General features: G+C 42.1%; 3 protein-coding genes across 6 annotated transcripts in view; all 3 read left to right on the top strand.

The window, feature by feature from the left end:
* Positions 1 to 5,412, top strand: part of cdca7l (cell division cycle associated 7 like) — a 37,263-nt gene extending 31,851 nt beyond the window's left edge. For both annotated transcript variants that reach the window (XR_015062875.1, XR_015062876.1), the window contains exons 24-25: positions 343 to 455; positions 5,273 to 5,412. The gene's annotated coding sequence lies outside the window, so the exon portion shown is untranslated. The remainder of the gene's footprint in view (positions 1 to 342; positions 456 to 5,272) is intronic.
* Positions 5,413 to 7,512: 2,100 nt separating this feature from the next.
* Positions 7,513 to 11,301, top strand: tmem196 (transmembrane protein 196). Of its 2 annotated transcripts, XM_085900395.1 has the most exons (5): positions 7,513 to 7,766; positions 8,812 to 8,868; positions 9,777 to 9,912; positions 9,975 to 10,093; positions 10,157 to 10,286. In XM_085900395.1, the coding sequence occupies exons 1-5, from the start codon at positions 7,602 to 7,604 to the stop codon at positions 10,226 to 10,228; spliced, it is 549 nt and encodes a 182-aa protein (XP_085756521.1). In that variant the 5' UTR covers positions 7,513 to 7,601; the 3' UTR covers positions 10,229 to 10,286. The 2 variants fall into 2 exon arrangements, with proteins under 2 accessions (XP_085756521.1, XP_085756520.1); XM_085900394.1 differs by having other exon boundaries at positions 9,975 to 11,301.
* A 65-nt stretch (positions 11,302 to 11,366) lies between these two features.
* Positions 11,367 to 14,171, top strand: polr1f (RNA polymerase I subunit F). Of its 2 annotated transcripts, XM_085900388.1 has the most exons (5): positions 11,367 to 11,513; positions 11,707 to 12,089; positions 12,246 to 12,387; positions 12,526 to 12,734; positions 13,206 to 14,171. In XM_085900388.1, exons 2-5 carry the CDS (start codon positions 11,788 to 11,790, stop codon positions 13,828 to 13,830), a joined length of 1,278 nt encoding a protein of 425 aa, XP_085756514.1. In that variant the 5' UTR covers positions 11,367 to 11,513; positions 11,707 to 11,787; the 3' UTR covers positions 13,831 to 14,171. The 2 variants fall into 2 exon arrangements, with proteins under 2 accessions (XP_085756514.1, XP_085756515.1); XM_085900389.1 differs by lacking the exon at positions 11,367 to 11,513 and having other exon boundaries at positions 11,673 to 12,089.
* The last annotated feature ends 1,471 nt before the right edge of the window (positions 14,172 to 15,642 follow it).

Raw genomic sequence — 15,642 nt, 5'->3', positions numbered from 1 at the left:
GAAGAAACCCGTGCATCTACTCTTTGGCCTTGTTTATATTCCAAACGTTTTTGGGGGGATTGCCTTTTGCTGGCGTATAATTTCATGTCTGTAAGTTGGACATAATGTGTTATGTAGGCTGAGTCCTTTTCAACAACTTCCACTTTGAGACCAGAGGTGGAAAATATACTTATGCTTCATACTTTCAGCACACTAAGTGTTGCTTCCCAGCTTTTAAAACGTCATTGTCATATAAATAACCGATTTCCGCTTCAAATGAACAATGTATAAACTTTCGCTAAAATCCAGATTCCTAGCCCCACTCATAAACGTCTTCTTTTTTTTTTTTTTTCTGTCTTCCAGGGCGAAGGTGGTCAAGATATGAATCTGTTCTTCGCACTGCAATCTTGATAATGGACTCTTGTGTAAACACACCCCTGGCCTTGTCAATACTGGTCAACGTCAGGATGCTGGAGGTAGATCCTTGTCATAATGATGACACTAAACAACTCTTCTCCCAATCATTCCTGCCTCCACCTTTCTTTCCCCTGTGGTCCTCTCCCCCCATTTGTTTGTGTTAGCAGTCGGCTAAGCTTTCCCTCACGCTGTTCTGGTCTCATCATTCTCCAGTCGCACACACTCACTATGCTCATCCACATTTGTAGCACCCCTCCCCTCGCTAGCACCTGCCCACCTTCTCTTTCCATCTCCCCCCCCCCCCCCTTCAAAGTTGACTCCCCTCACTGAGTTTCTCTCTGAATTATCTCCCACGCTCTTTTCAGCGGCGAACTAGATACGCCGATGGGAGGACAAAGTAGGGGTTAGAGGTTAGATGGGAGCAAAGCAGGGATTCCCATCCATGCATAAACCCACAGCAGCCAGCCTGAGGGAGCATGGAGAGAGAGTTTATCAAATACAAAGAGCTCATTTTTGTTAAATATTGATATACATTATATATTGGAAAATACATACACAGTGTCATTCTTTTGTTTTTCTCTGTTTTAGGGGAAAGCTTTCTTATGGCACTAAGTAACCACATTGAAGTGACTTGAGGAGCTTTGCTTAGACAAAGTTAGTGCTTTGGCATCATCCTACTGCCACATTGGTTGCCGATCATCAATACTAAAGTGAGATGAGAAGTTTTATGGAGTTAAATATAAGTCCATGCGTGCATTTAAATGTCTGCACGAGAGATTTTTTTTTAAGGTGACATTAGGAATTACGTTGCTGTGCATACAAAGGCACATTGTGTGAATAGCCTACAGCCACTTCACTATTTTGAATGTCACAGTGGGAACTTGAAAGTAAATGTCATGCTACCTATTTTTTTCGTGAAGTGCAGTGTATCATGATAGGATGAACTCTGGAAAGCTGTGTAGACAAAGGATTGTAAAAAATGTGTCAATGCACAATTGCAAGGAATTCCAGAAAGGAATTTAGTGATGCCCATGACCACTAATCTGGCAGCTCATAGCTCTGCATTCTAAACACAAATAAGTGCCTAAAGGCTTTGTTTCCACACTGACATCCTTTACTTGCCATTGGAATTTAGTCACCTCCAAAATTGGTGGAAGTGTGAAGCTGGTCTCTTTTGTTTTCTTTATGTCTACTGAAGTCAAGTCAAGTTTATTTGTATAGCCCTAAATCACAAGCAGTCTCAAAGGGCTTCACATAGACAATCAATTGACAATTATTCTCAAAGCTGAAAACATTTGTGTTTGCCATCAAAACTTGAACTTGCATGTTTTGGGTCACTTCTTCCTCCATACGTTAACCTTTCCATCATGATGGTTTTTGTCCAGAAACCTTATCCCATAGGTTTCTCCCTATAGTTTGGCATTTTCATTCTTGCAAATGAGTTCCTCTTCTGTGTTTCCGCTGATGTCACTAACAGGTGTTTTACGGTCTTTCTCTAAAGCTCTCAAAATGTTTCATTCGTCAACGGCGGTTCTTTTCCACGGTCGGCCCGTCTGTTACTTTTAACACCTGTGGTTTCTTTCTTTTTGATGACTTTCCAAACGGTTGTCCTGGTTATTGTCAATGTTCGTGCCATGACCGTATTAAATCGTAATATTAGGGGTAAAAAACAAAAAAACAAAAAAAATCTCCATTGGGTTACTTATCAAAATAGTTCAGCTTTAAATACTGCCGACAAAACACAACTGTCAGTCACATTCTTTTGACCACATGAAAAAGGTGCGAATCGAAAGTTATGAATCTGATCCAGATGCAAATTGAAAAGCTGAAAAAATATTGCTCTCTTGCTTCATTGACTCCCCGTGATGTCAAATCCAAACATTTGAAGCCTCCAGCAAAAATGAAGGCATTGGTCTCACCGTCCCAATACATTTGGAGAGAGCGATACCATTATGTCGAATGTATGCACAATAAATCCACAGCTGCTGGGTGAAAAGTGGAAAAAAAAAAAGCATTGACTTTATTGCTATTTCCTAACTGATAAAATATGCCATAAATACCTCAGGATGTTATTGCGCTTTGGTTCTGCATTAATAGCCATAAAATGTGTCCGCTTGTTCCTCTAAAATTTTGATTTGTCACACCCTTGTTCCTCTTTACCTACATTGAAACGCCAGTAAAATGAATACCGCATCCAATAGTTGCAAGGCCCGAGAGTTATTATCCACTTAAATACACCCCCCGCCTTAACACGAGTGCTGTTTGTACAAGTGCTTTTCCACATTAAAACCACACCACCCCAAACTTGCGGATGTCAAGTGTCAAGGTTAATACATGAATATAATGATTTCATTTGTTCATTCCGTGCTCGGCTGGAATGTCGATAAGGTGATGTGAAATGTACTTGACTGGACGAGGAAAGCATAATTGAATACTTTGTTTGCGGCTTAGTGGTTGAGAATGATCATTTAAGCGTCCAAAAACATCCGTCCTGTGTGCATAACCGAGGAAAAACCCCGTAATTGCTGTCATGTCACTGCTGACATTTTGTTTTCACCGTCTGTGGTGTTGTGGCCAAATGCAAAAACGTAGGAGGAATCTTCCACATGCAACCGCCGAGCATGACTTTCTTTCATCCCCTCCACTACCACAGTGACCAGTGGGTTTTTTTTTTGTTTTAACAAACTTTTACCCCTGAGGTTAATGTCAGAGAAAGAGAGACAAAAACTTTTTATTATTTTCAAACGAGTATAAAAATCCAGTATTAAGCTATGTGTCGGAATATTATGCTCAATAAAAAAAATACCTCACAATAAATACAATGCTAGCAAATTTGAGACTGTTCTGAACAAATTGAAAGGACACAATCCCTGAAGGCCTCTCTCGTTCAATGCCCTCCCTCTTCATGCCAACTTTCACCCACCAGGGAGTCTCGGAGAGTCCCTGAATTTCTCAGCCACATCCTGGGTGACAGCTGCTGTGAGGTGTAATTCTGTCAAGGTTAAACAGAGCTGTGCGGCTCCGTGCCAACCTCAATATGAGAAAAGAAAGGTCATCAGTTTGTGGTCCTGGGGCCCAAATGTCTGTAATCAGGGGGGGGAAATACATTTTGGACTACAGCACGGAGGAGTAACCATGCCATGGTTTGGTGGTTTGGATTTTTCTTGTGTACACGTACACACACACATAGTGTACACACTGTGATTTTGTGTGTGGGTGTGTGTGTGACATGACCTGGCAATTATGTTGCAATCTCCTCTGATTTCCAAGTCCTTTTATCCTGTAGAAAGTCTTCCTGATAACTGATGACTAATATGGGACCAATGTAGCCATTGTTTTCTTCTTCCAGTCCAGTATAACCTCTAGTATAAGTGGACCTGTACAAATATGAAGTGGAAAAGGAAAAAACAACCCCCCCCCCTCGCATGTGTTGTACTTCAAAGCAACATAACTAAATTGCACTTGTACATAAAAAGTGTAGCATTCTGCAAAGTTCAATCATTTAATTCAGTGAATCATTTGCATACCACTAGAGGGAGCCGACAAACTTCCTTAGGCTTATTTTTATGTTTAATTCGGCACAGTGGAATGTAATAGTGGTTTACAATAATATTAAACATACTTTTTAGGATTTTTATTTTGCTGGATGGAGAGCATTTTTTTTTAACTTGGTTTTAAAAGTTTGACAAATGTTAAATGGAAAACACAAAATAAACACATTCGGTCATCATTCATTTGGGAATGCTGTAAGTTTCTCTTTCGCCTTCCTGCTCATCTCCTCCTGATGAGTCAAAGAAATAATGCAAAAAAAAAACAACAAAAAAAACAACTCTTTGGTCAGGTTGCACAGAAGTCCCATAATAAGCTCATTACTTTTTTTAAAATCTGACGAGACTGGTGTGTAAAGGTTGTGGTGCACAATACCTGCTAGTAATTTAAGTGTTTTTGGCTTCACTGGATCCTCTGTATGTTTTACAGTAGACTGGAACCCAAATCAGTCACTTAAACTGCGGGGAACAAAGAAGGTAGTGAGCTATGACGTCACCTTTACGACTTTACATATGTGTATGTGCGTGTGAGCATTTATTTGTCCAAGTACGCTTGATGGTGTGTGGCTCTCCCACTCCCTGTGCGTCATTCAGCACTATGTCATCATTCTGCAAAAGTGCATCTCTGTAGTAGACTTGAAAAGATCCATGTGCTTCCCTTTTGTCCTTATAAACACACAAACACTCACACAGCTGCAAAAGTGGACTTTGGCCCGCTCTGTCGTTGTATGGGAAGTCCCGGGCGGTTTTCTTCCTAGTTATTCTGGTTAAGTGTGTCATTCTGTAAGCTTCTCGCGTGGAAAGGGCCAAGTCACATGAGAAAGAGAATGATAAGGTTCCAGTGAATGGTTCACACGTTGGAAACAAGCAAATCCTGTCAAGTGAGCAGTGAGTGTGTGGCTCCTATAACAAGGTTAAGATTGCAAGGAAAATGGGGAAGTTCTTCACATATTCTGGATATTCCTTCATCAAGAAAGATGTACTTTAATTGGAGTTCTGTCAACTGATCTCTCTATGCATACATTCCAGATTAAACTTCTTTCTTCCTTCTTTCATTCATTATACTTTTCACATCCTTACCTCATTTGCTGCCGTCAGTCTGCATGACTCACCTTGGGAGAGGGCGTCCTCTAGTGGTCATGTTTGTTAAGACGTATACCTAAAATTCTCGGTTATACCACAATGACATCATACTGACAGATGAATAAAAAAAAACGTATACATTTCCAGAAAAGATGGAAGGAGGCGATTTGTCATCCTTATGTTTTATCTGCATGGCGGCCTCCAATAGGGCTGAATCATGCTTACGTTGTTATTTCATCCTCAAGGGGAGGCCAAACAAGAGGAAGAAGGCCTGGTGGTTTAATGTTCGAGGTCTTCACACAGGATGGAGGCACAGGTCCAATTTCACTGAGATGAGAGGAAATTTAGAGGCCACTGACTCTGCACTGGGACTCTCCAACTGTATGTAAGTGTGTATGTGTGTGTGGGTGGGGTGGAGGGGTCATAGTGGTTCCTGCTGTGATGTGTTTAATACTTTATAAGAACTCTGTTTACTCTGCAGAGCAGCTAGCCAACACAGCAGATGTGACTCTAATACTGAGCGAAACAACTCGGGAAATACAGGAAATAGATTCCAAATATGTGGATATTGACCGTGACAAGCCAAAACATGGCAAACATATGAAGATTATACTTTTTTTAAATGCAATTCAGCTATTTGAGATTCAAGAAAATGCAACAAAATTCTCTTTTCATTTTAAATCTGTACTTTATATTTGTGGGTCACAAGGTCACCAAAACTGCTCTCTGTATATATATATTTTTTAAAAGCGTATATCACCTTTCATCATAGGATACAATCCATACTTTGCCTTTAATGACACTCCTATTATACTGTAGGCAGCATCTTCAACTTTTAACACATACAGCTAACAAGCACCTTTACTTTGACAAACGACCTCAGGATGGGTGTCCGTACGTTAATTTAAGGCATCACATTGATTTCTATTGTAATGAGCCCTCATCTATGTTCACTGCATTGTGTCTGTATGGTCAAACTGTAAGTGAGCATGTCCAATGAGAGGTCAAAATTAGCCCGCCCCCCCTGCACATGATGTCGAACAATATTCAAAATACATTTGTAAAGGTTGAAATTCAACTGTGGGCTTCATTACAGCGACACGACATTACCCGATTATCATGGGGCTTAATGGGGTTGTTTAGTAAACAGTCACTCAGCCGTCTGACTTGATAATGTCACACCTCTACGGATACAATGGCGACAAAGTCAATGTCTGAGTGGCCTGCGGCCTCTTTACGTCATTTGCCTCCTCTGCTCTTGTGGGAAGGATGACAGATTCTCGCTGTCCTCTTCCAGCTATTACAGACCAGTCTCCTAATGATTGTAAGCCCACACTGGCAGCAGATGGCAACTGGGATGCTTATAATGGGCCTCAGGGGATAATAGGGTCCCTGGCACCTCCTGCTAACTCCTCTCTTTATCCACTTAACTGGAAGGAACTCTATATATCTTCAATAGCGGCACTCGGTTACTTGCTGCCTTTGGCTTACCCGGTTCAGTCAGGAGCTTCTAAAGCCTTATGCACTTTATGAAACTTCTGACAAAGTACTCTTTATTCAAACAAAGCAACTGACTCAGTGACTGACTTCATTACCAAGAGTTTTTGAATGAGCCCCAGATGCACATTAATTAAAAGAAAAAGCACGAGTAGTTTTGTGGGTTCGAATTGAATTTGCAAACGGTTCCTTTCCTCACTGAATGCAAAAACACATGCCATGAGTCAGTATACAGTAAAACACGCCACTCCGTGTTTCTGTGCAAGCTGCTTTTACCCTCAAGCTAGTCAATATCGTTGTTGATTGATCAGTTAAAAAGCCAGTAGCGGCACGATAAAAAGATAGCGCAAACTCCAATGTCTCCATGCATCGATTGTACACGGAAGGAACGAAGCCGTGGCTAAGTGTGATTACTCGGGAAAGCCTGCAATCGTTGGGGGCTTTTCCCTTCAGCATCCATGATTGTCATTTTGTTACTCACAGTACTGTTTGGATTCTTGAAGAAGTGAATCTGTCAATCAGCTCGTATATGTTGATGTAGGGCTGTGCACACTTTTGTTGCCAGCTATGCAGATAATATTGGCTGTGAGTTGATGTCAGGTGAACACTGACAACTTTATATTGCAGTAACAACTGAAGAAATCTAAAAAAATATAACTCACATATGTTTTTTAAAGTATCAAAATGTGTTTACGTTTTGTTTTTTTCAATTACATTACTAAAAGAAATATACTTTTATTCATGAAAACGTATTGAGATGCACCTTTATGAACATAAATAATAATCATGGATTCATTCACGGGGTGCGCACTCGCGTGCACGCGCCCAATCGTAGTTGTGCGCGTGCCGCGGAGCTTGAAGTAACGTGGACGTCACATCGTTATCGTCACATCAGGCGTTGCTCAGCTTCATGCCTTTGCATCTTTCCCCCACACTTATTAGTTTTAAACAACTCGAACTAACTTATTTTCGACCCAGCCGACAATATACCGATGTCGAGCCGTACGCCGCGCTCCCGCCCGCGAGAACCGAGGAGCGGACTTCTTCTGTCGTAGGCGGAGAAATGCCCCGGGCGGGATGTGCTCCAGCCGCAAAATCCTGTGGAGCCTTCTCCTCCTGTCGGTAGTGGAGGTGGGCCTGGGCGTGGCGAGCATCGTGCTCGGAGCCGTGGGCATCAGCTGGGTTCGGGGGCAGCACAAGCCGCAGCAAGGCGACGCTTCCCCGGTGTGGAGCGGACTCTGTGTACGTGGCTTTCTTACTTTTAGGAAGTGGGAGGTGGAATCAAGGAGGGGAAAAGAAATCGGATTGTTTTCCAGTTAAGAATAAATACTATAGATAGTGGATTAATAGCAAACTGCTAAGAGTTGCATGTGTATTTTTGTTGCTGTTTTTGGCCGGTTTTGCTATTTTTTATTCATATATATCTGCATATAGTATGTAAAATAATAATGTGTATGGATCGTTAGTAAACATGCCTTAAACCTAAACTCAGGTGTCAAAAAAACATTCTTCGACCTTAGGTAGACTGTAAATTGATTCGAGCAGAAATTAGATCGACTTCTAGTCAGTGTGTGTTTGCATGGGGGAGTTAAAAGACATCAATTCCTCCAAATTGCTTGAGCTAATTGACTTTCTCACTATCTACTTTTTCACTACTAAGCATTGATTCTGGTGATCGGATCATCTCTGATAGGTTTTAGAAAATGAAAATCATTTAAGGCATTGCAATTAAATGCTAATGTATGCAAAAGGTGAATTTTTATTTTTACTTTTTTTTTTTTTAAATTCACGATTCAGCATTTTTCATGCTTGTCATCACCCTCACGATGTTATTTTGGCAAGGGTGTGCAGGAGGGAGAGTATCTGGCAGCTCATGCCAAGAAGCCCCCTGCTGTTAATTGTCTAATGTAAAAATGACTCAGCGCAGGTTACTTTGCTCGTAGTATCTGGTCTGATTTCTTACATCCCTCATGCCAAGTTGCATTCGTCAAAATAACTTTAAATGACAGGCCAAGACGAGAGAGGAACCTCAAAAGTCATTTTGTTTGGTGATGCTGGTTGACTGCAAGTTACCATTTTATTAAAAAAAAATCCCTGTTGGAAGAAATGTCATGAAAAGCCGACTAGAAAATCTGAAAATGAATTCGGGTTGATCAGAGGCACTTTAAACTTTGTCACGTGTGTGATGACTCCATCATGAAAACAAATGGTCAAGATGAGCACTTTTTATGAAGTCCCCACAGTGCCAAATCAGATTTAACACTTGTATGTTATTTCTCTTTTACAGTTTCTGCTCTGCGGGATGTGTGGTGTGTTGTGCGCTCGAAAGAGGACTGGCCTTATTGTAAGTACAGTAATCTTTGCATCATGTCTTATGCCTAATTTATGCCAATTTCTCTTTGGATGGAGTTTATTTTTGCTGCAACAAACAGGAAGAGGACTCCAGCAGTTTGACACATGGGGAGTCTTAATTATTATTTCATGCTTTTTAACCCATTTGTGGCTCTTCACTTACGACACCCTTCGACAAGGTTTTCATTGACAGAACTACTTTTAATATCAAGACACCTTCCTTTTTCAATTTGTTATTATATATTTGCGAGCGTAAATGTGATCTGTGTGTGTGTGTGTGTGTGTGTGTGTGTGTGTGCACTCTGAGAGACGTCTGAGGAAAGCAGAGGCGGCAAGCAGTCACCTCTCTTCTCTTTCAAGTCCTCGTCTTTCCTCGTCTTCCACTCTGGATGTCTGCTGGTGTGGCTAATGATGGATCAATGTCAGCGCTTTGGAAAAGAGACCTTTGCTTCACCCTGTACCCACCCACCTCCACTTATTGCCTCTTTCTCTATCTTTTCCTGCCACGCATTTCTTCATCTCTCCTCTTATTTTCAATAATCTGTCTCTCCACGACTCTTTTCCGTGCCCCTCCCTCCCTCGCTCCATCCATGCCTCCGGGCCAATGATTGCATTAGCTCGGTGTGGTTCAGGAGTCCCGTCAGCCGCCGCCTCGCACACCTCGGAGGGTAATGGCTGAAATTGGAGATGTCCTTTTCAATGTGGTTGAAGGCAGTGAAGGCACCTTGGCTCACTCCAAAGAGACAGAATGCAATACAGTCAACTTCACCTGATTATTTCACTTGCAGAATGAAGGACCTGCATTCATTTCATTCTGATGAATGGTTGAAAAAAACGATTGCCATCGTGGGATGCGTTGTTCTGATTCTATTCCTCATCTCTTCTGTCTTGCGTTCTCAGATGATTTTGTTCTCAGCGTGCTGCATCTGCGGTCTGATCGCCGGCATCCTCAACTTCCAGTTTGTCCGTGCGCTCAGTAAACGACCAGACTCCATGCAATCGATCCACCTTGCTGCCATGACTCTGGCCTGTCTGGGTAAACCGGACACACAACGTGACAACCAAGCACACGTGTGACGATACCTTACTTGTCCGTAGGGATCTCCTCCTGCACATTATCCACGTGGCTCACTTGTCGTCTGGCGAGCTCTGAGCAACAGAGGATGTTCTTAGAGAGGGAGCACTCCCTGCACCATTCACACGAGATGACAGAGAAGGTAAGCAAAAAAATGGCTTCTTGTTGGTTAGCTTGCCTGTTGAGAAACATGCGTGTTCAACAGGATGCCCTGGACAACTCCAGTAACGGTATCCCTCAGATCTCCTACAACGGACACTCTGGCGCATCACCATGACGACAAGTTGAATCACTTGCGGTCAACAGTTAAGAATGGCTGTACGGCAGACTGAAATGTTTAAACTTTTGGAATGCTGAAAGCAAATACAGTAAGGCACAATATATTGCTTGTACACTGACATAACATGAGGTTCATGAATTGAACAGTATAGTAAAACTACATTCTTCTATTTGGCCAATTCATCTCAATGAATCGGAATATTGTGGAAATCCTAATTTCAGAAAACCGATTCAAAAGGTAAAACTCATTAGAGCATTTGTATTCACTACACAGAGTGAAATGTTAAACTATTCAATTTTTTAATGAACATCACGTGTTTCATGATAAGCTAAATTTTTGATATACGTAAGTTGAAACTGGCCGTCTGAAAAGAAAAGAATCGATAATATAAGATTTCCAGCTTTTTAATTGAGATACTGTAACATATTAATGTTGTTTTAGATTGTTTTTTTATTACTGTATTCTAATTTATTCATGCACTGGTAACAGAAACACCTCACAATGACCTGCTGATTTTATTATGAAATGAATGCCTGTCTGGCAGCGTAAACACGGAAATATTATCCTAAATGCAAGATATTTATATCTATATTTGATAGCTACGGTATTGCATAAGCTAGTCCAGGTGTAACCAATGAAAACAGTATGTCAGGAATATAAACAATCGGTCAGACATATTTTTGTAAGTGCTTCTTACACTAATAAATAAAAGTCTTACGACAATGTTTGGAATGGAGAAAAATGCACTTGTGTTTGCGAAAGAGAGAGAGACCTCAGGTCACCTGAATGATCTTATTGTGGCAATGCAGGTGAGAAAAGGATACAGAATCAATGACCAGCTGATGATGAGGAGCCAGTCTGCGCTCCCCTTGAATCAACCTTATGTAACATTGGTGTACCTCTCACTGAACATCGAAGCTAATTAGCCCTTGCACAAGTAACTCATTATTTGTGGTTTAGACCTATAATAATGTGACAGAGTAGATCGCCACTATTTGTAGAAACCAACTGCATAAATTAACAGATACAGTACACTTTATTAAAACAATTTCTAGGATTCTAGGAATGAAATTCAGAAAAGCACTGAGAGTTTTTGTGTCCTCCTTTTCTTGTAGTGGTTTGGATTCCAGTTTTTCGTCCAGGCGCAGTGGGTTGAGGCTCCCACTATGGGAATTTTGTGGTTCCTCAATTGGAATTACTGGAAAGCAGCCTCATCACTTCCAGTGTACTGGTGAAGACACCCACCTTACTTCAAGTGACAACAGCCCTTAAAATTAAACAGGTTTTAATTCGATCGTATTGCTTTCAGATTAAAGAATAAATCATGCTCGTTTAGTGAATGTGTTGCACCATCAGAAAAGAAAACGTCCTTTTGTTACTTCTAGACTATACTGTAATTAATAAGTGACATAGCTAATGGATAATTAAATGGCTCTCTTTCACAGCGTTTCTGTTAACCTTTATTTCCTCACCAGCAGAGGGCAAACTACCCAGAAATTGAACCTTGCCGGAAGCTGAAGTTGGTCCTTGTTGACTTTCCGGTCTTCCCAAGCAACATGGCGAACTTGGACCATGTTGAACACGACGCTAAACACGTGAAAATGTCTGCCAAAGTTCCCGAGACTTGCGTTCAGGACCCGGCAGTTAAAGCTAATTTACCGGCGCGTGTAGATTTGGCCGATATTCCTTGCGCCATTCCGTCTTTTGCAGTCGCTTCTGAACTTGTATCGGCACCTTACTCGTGTCTGGTGATGAACACACACCGAAGACACGTCGTGCTTCCACCCGTGTACCTGAACAAGAAGAGGACCGCATTACGGGAGGAATTAAAGGCCGAGTTGCTCAAGTTCTCACCAAGGTGACATCTTAAACACTAATGTGTTGGTTAATTGTAATTGTTGACGTGGCGTGGGAAAAAAAAACGAATTTTATGAGCTGATTTTATTAGAAACATGTCCACATTGATTATAAATGTATGTTTTGACCATCTGGATTGTCATGTTCTCTCCTGCAGCCTTCAAGGTGTTCCTCTAGCTTTTGACAATATACAGATTATGCACCACCATGGAGACATTTATGATGACAGTGGCTACATCCACATGGACATACAAGCCAACTTTATTATATTTCAACCTCAAGCAGGGCAGCGATTGCTGGTTAGTATTGTATTACTGTCATACTCTGATTTATGACTTATGTTATGCTTGTTTGGTCGAATTTTATGAAGTTGTTTTTAGAGAAAGTTAGTTGACAACTGTGATATAATATCATAATATATCCATTTCTACCCCAAGGGCAAGGTGAATAAACTAGGTGTCAGCCATGTGGGCTGCCTGGTCCACGGCTGCTTTAATGCCAGCATTCCCAAGCCCAGCCTGGTTTCCGTGGATACCTGGAGGGACGCAGGGCCCAAAATTGGAGCAGAGCTGGAGTTTGGGGTGAATGCGCTTGATGCTGACACTGCCGGTGTGCTGCTTATAAGAGGAAGGCTGAACAGAACCAAGTATGTATACCAGAGTTGTCACCATCAAATCTTTTTAGAAACGATGATGCTATCGAGTAATTGGGTTTTTGGGGCAAACGTATCATTTTTGTGGACAATGTATTAGTGTCAACTTTTTTCCCCAGCACTAATGGTTGCACTTGATACTGTACTGTTTTTGTTGTTCTTGCTTGTTTGTTTGGGGATGTTCTAAATGAAAGGGGGATTAATTGTGGGAATACAACATATAGTTTTGATATAGAGACCACAAAAAAGAACATTTGAAAATAAGTTTACCCCTCCCTAAGTATGCCACAGCTGCTGAACTGGCAAAAGTGAAATAACCCCCAAAGTGTCCAACAAAACCATATCATTTCCACTATAATCAATCTGCTATCTTAATGATAAAGAAAATCCAGAATCTTGGTTTTTGTTTCAAACCGTACAAATATGTCTCGGGGAAATTAATGTCACGCCGTTTGTGTACATCAGGGTTCAGGAATTGTTGGCTATTGCCGAGAACTCCCATTTGGGTATCACCGTTGACCAGGAAGAGCTAGAAAGCACAGAACCAGCCACAGAACCAGCCACAGAACCCAGCGAGGAGACTATTGTCGAAGACTCCACCAAGAAAAAGAAGAAAAAGAAAAAAGATCAAATTGCAGAAGTGAAAGAAGGAGTGGCCTCGCCATCATGCCAAGACGATGTTAACGCTGAGCTCGATTTGAATGGAACAGAAATCGACGCAAGTGGGGAGAAAAGGAAGAAGAAGAAAAAGAAAAAAGATAAAATCAAAGAAGAAGAGAAAGAAGGCGAACTCATGTCGACATCCTGCCAAGGCGATGGTGACACTACTCTGGAGCTGAATGGAACAGAGAGCGACGCATATGGTGAGGAAAAGAAAAAGAAGAAAAAAGAGAAGAGGATAAAGGAAGAAGAGGAGCAGATGCAACTCTCTTCCACGGAGATCCATGCCAGCGACTCCAGTGGTTATCTCAGTGACAAGCCCAACAAGAAGAGAAAACATGAAAAGGAGAGCCAAGACGTAGCAAGTTTGAGCCAAGATGCTGAAGAGCCAAAGGTCAAGAAAAAGAAGAGGAAAAGTGAAGTCGCTTAAAGAAATAGATTTGATCTGATTAGAAAAGTTATCCTGCAATTCCAGAAAGGGTGAACAGTTTCCCCACATCTGCAGTTGCCATTCCTGGCCGAATGGGGGCGCAAAAATACTGCTTCACAAAAGCAGCAAAAGTGGACCTGACCAAGATAAGGATAGAATAGGTTTGAATCTCCTCTGTGCCTTGCAACTCTCCACAAACTGCAACCATGTGAAAATCTGATAACCGCTACAAGGAAATAACATTAAATATTCAGGACAACAACTGTGCAGTCAATCCTTCATCGTCATGTAGTTCTTTTGAAACCAAAGTAAACGCTGAATAAATCTATATTGTGAACTTTTTTTTTTTCTGATTGTGATAACTAACAGCATCAAATACTTTTGCAGTCACCGTTTATGCCGAGCGTCGAGTGTCAGGCGATGAAGCGTCGAGAGACAACTTAAAGGCCTGCGTGTGTTTTCTTTACCTCCCACCTCCTCACACACACGCACACAAATCCTGCCTTTCAACAGGGAATCTCAATTAGTGGTGAGGTGCAAAGACCCGCGGAGCTTATCGGGAGCCGACTAAAGAAGAGAGATAAGTGAATGCAATTAAATGGTCACGCCGTCATCCGTCCCTTCTGATCATCATGTCTGTATCAGTATTGTGATTTACACTCTGCTGCAATTTTTGACAAAAACAATACCTGCACCTCACATACGTATTTTGGTTGGTATTCTGCATAAAGATTTACGATATATAACAGAAAGACATATATGGTGACTATTTGCATATAATTTTGTCTAGCCCAGGTGTTTCTGCGATGACTGTAATCTAAATGATTTGTCCCTTGGTGACCCCGGCTCTGCGTTTTACCTGATCTCCACTCTGGCCCGTGTGCACCTGCACCTAAGCGCCCCTCCATCGCCTCCCATTCATCTTGTCATCCCCGCTATCTCACCCCAATGCAGTCTCCCTTTTTCCCTCCCCTTTGCTTCCCCCACCAAGCCTTCCCTCTCCTCCTACTTGTTCCCCAGATTTATTGGAGGCGGAGTGCAGTTCACACGCATTCCTCTCCAGACTCCCCTCCTGCCACTGGACCCTCATATCTAGGCATGCTCGTTTATCTTCATGATCCTCTGATGGCCAGAAGAAGATGAGGGAGGGAGGGAAGGAGGGAGGAGTGTTGTTTTTGTTCTTGAGCAGGCCAGACAATTTTTCCCCTCACACCTCTGTCTGTGTTTCATAGTGTGTGTGTCTAAATTGGCTGTGTCTCTCTCTCCTGGGTCAAAGTTTCCATGCCTGCTAGGCTCCTGCAGGAGAACATTCTCTGCTTGAGAACAGACTCGGGCGGAAACGAGTGCCACGCACTCGCTGGCTCACTCAGCCACGCATACGCACCTCATCCCCGACCCGCAATCTGCAAATCTCCATCCTTTGGCCCGGATAATTAGTTCTGCGGTCGGCCCCTCGCCTCGGTCCCACAGGCCCAAATGGCAGCAGGTCATAAAGCTTAAGTGTTCCACCAGTCAGAGCTGTGCAACTGCGGCCATTAATCGTACAACGCGACCCAGGCAAGGGGTTGAATTGTATCAAAGCGTCTCGTACTGACATCCATGAAATCCCTTTATGGGCATTTCAAAGGCAGAGCTGGGAAATTTTTGGCACCTCTGCTTTGCATCACTCTAATTTTAATGTTCAGCTCAGTCCCTCAGGTCGGCGAATATCCGTGCACACTCCGCTTCCACTTTTTCCCAAGGGTTCAATGTCCACGCACACACTATTAACCCCGAAAGTAAACGAGCAGGATTCCGATTGTTTGTTTGGTT

The sequence above is a fragment of the Syngnathus leptorhynchus genome, chromosome 20, assembly GCF_054491065.1.
Source record: "Syngnathus leptorhynchus isolate UIUO chromosome 20, UIUO_Slep, whole genome shotgun sequence".
NCBI lineage: Eukaryota > Metazoa > Chordata > Actinopteri > Syngnathiformes > Syngnathidae > Syngnathus > Syngnathus leptorhynchus.
Note: the sequence above shows the minus strand (reverse complement) of the source record. Positions and strands in the feature narration are given on the sequence as shown.

Excerpts from the sequence above, each read along its gene's own strand:
- polr1f (XM_085900388.1), top strand. The coding sequence starts at position 11,788 with ATGGCGAACTTGGACCATGTTGAACACGACGCTAAACACGTGAAAATG. Across the intron at positions 12,090-12,245 it reads TTGCTCAAGTTCTCACCAAG|CCTTCAAGGTGTTCCTCTAG; the intron begins GTGACATCTTAA and ends TCTCTCCTGCAG. Across the intron at positions 12,735-13,205 it reads GGAAGGCTGAACAGAACCAA|GGTTCAGGAATTGTTGGCTA; the intron begins GTATGTATACCA and ends TGTGTACATCAG.
- tmem196 (XM_085900394.1), top strand. The coding sequence starts at position 7,602 with ATGTGCTCCAGCCGCAAAATCCTGTGGAGCCTTCTCCTCCTGTCGGTA. Across the intron at positions 7,767-8,811 it reads CGGTGTGGAGCGGACTCTGT|TTTCTGCTCTGCGGGATGTG; the intron begins GTACGTGGCTTT and ends TCTCTTTTACAG. Across the intron at positions 9,913-9,974 it reads CATGACTCTGGCCTGTCTGG|GGATCTCCTCCTGCACATTA; the intron begins GTAAACCGGACA and ends ACTTGTCCGTAG.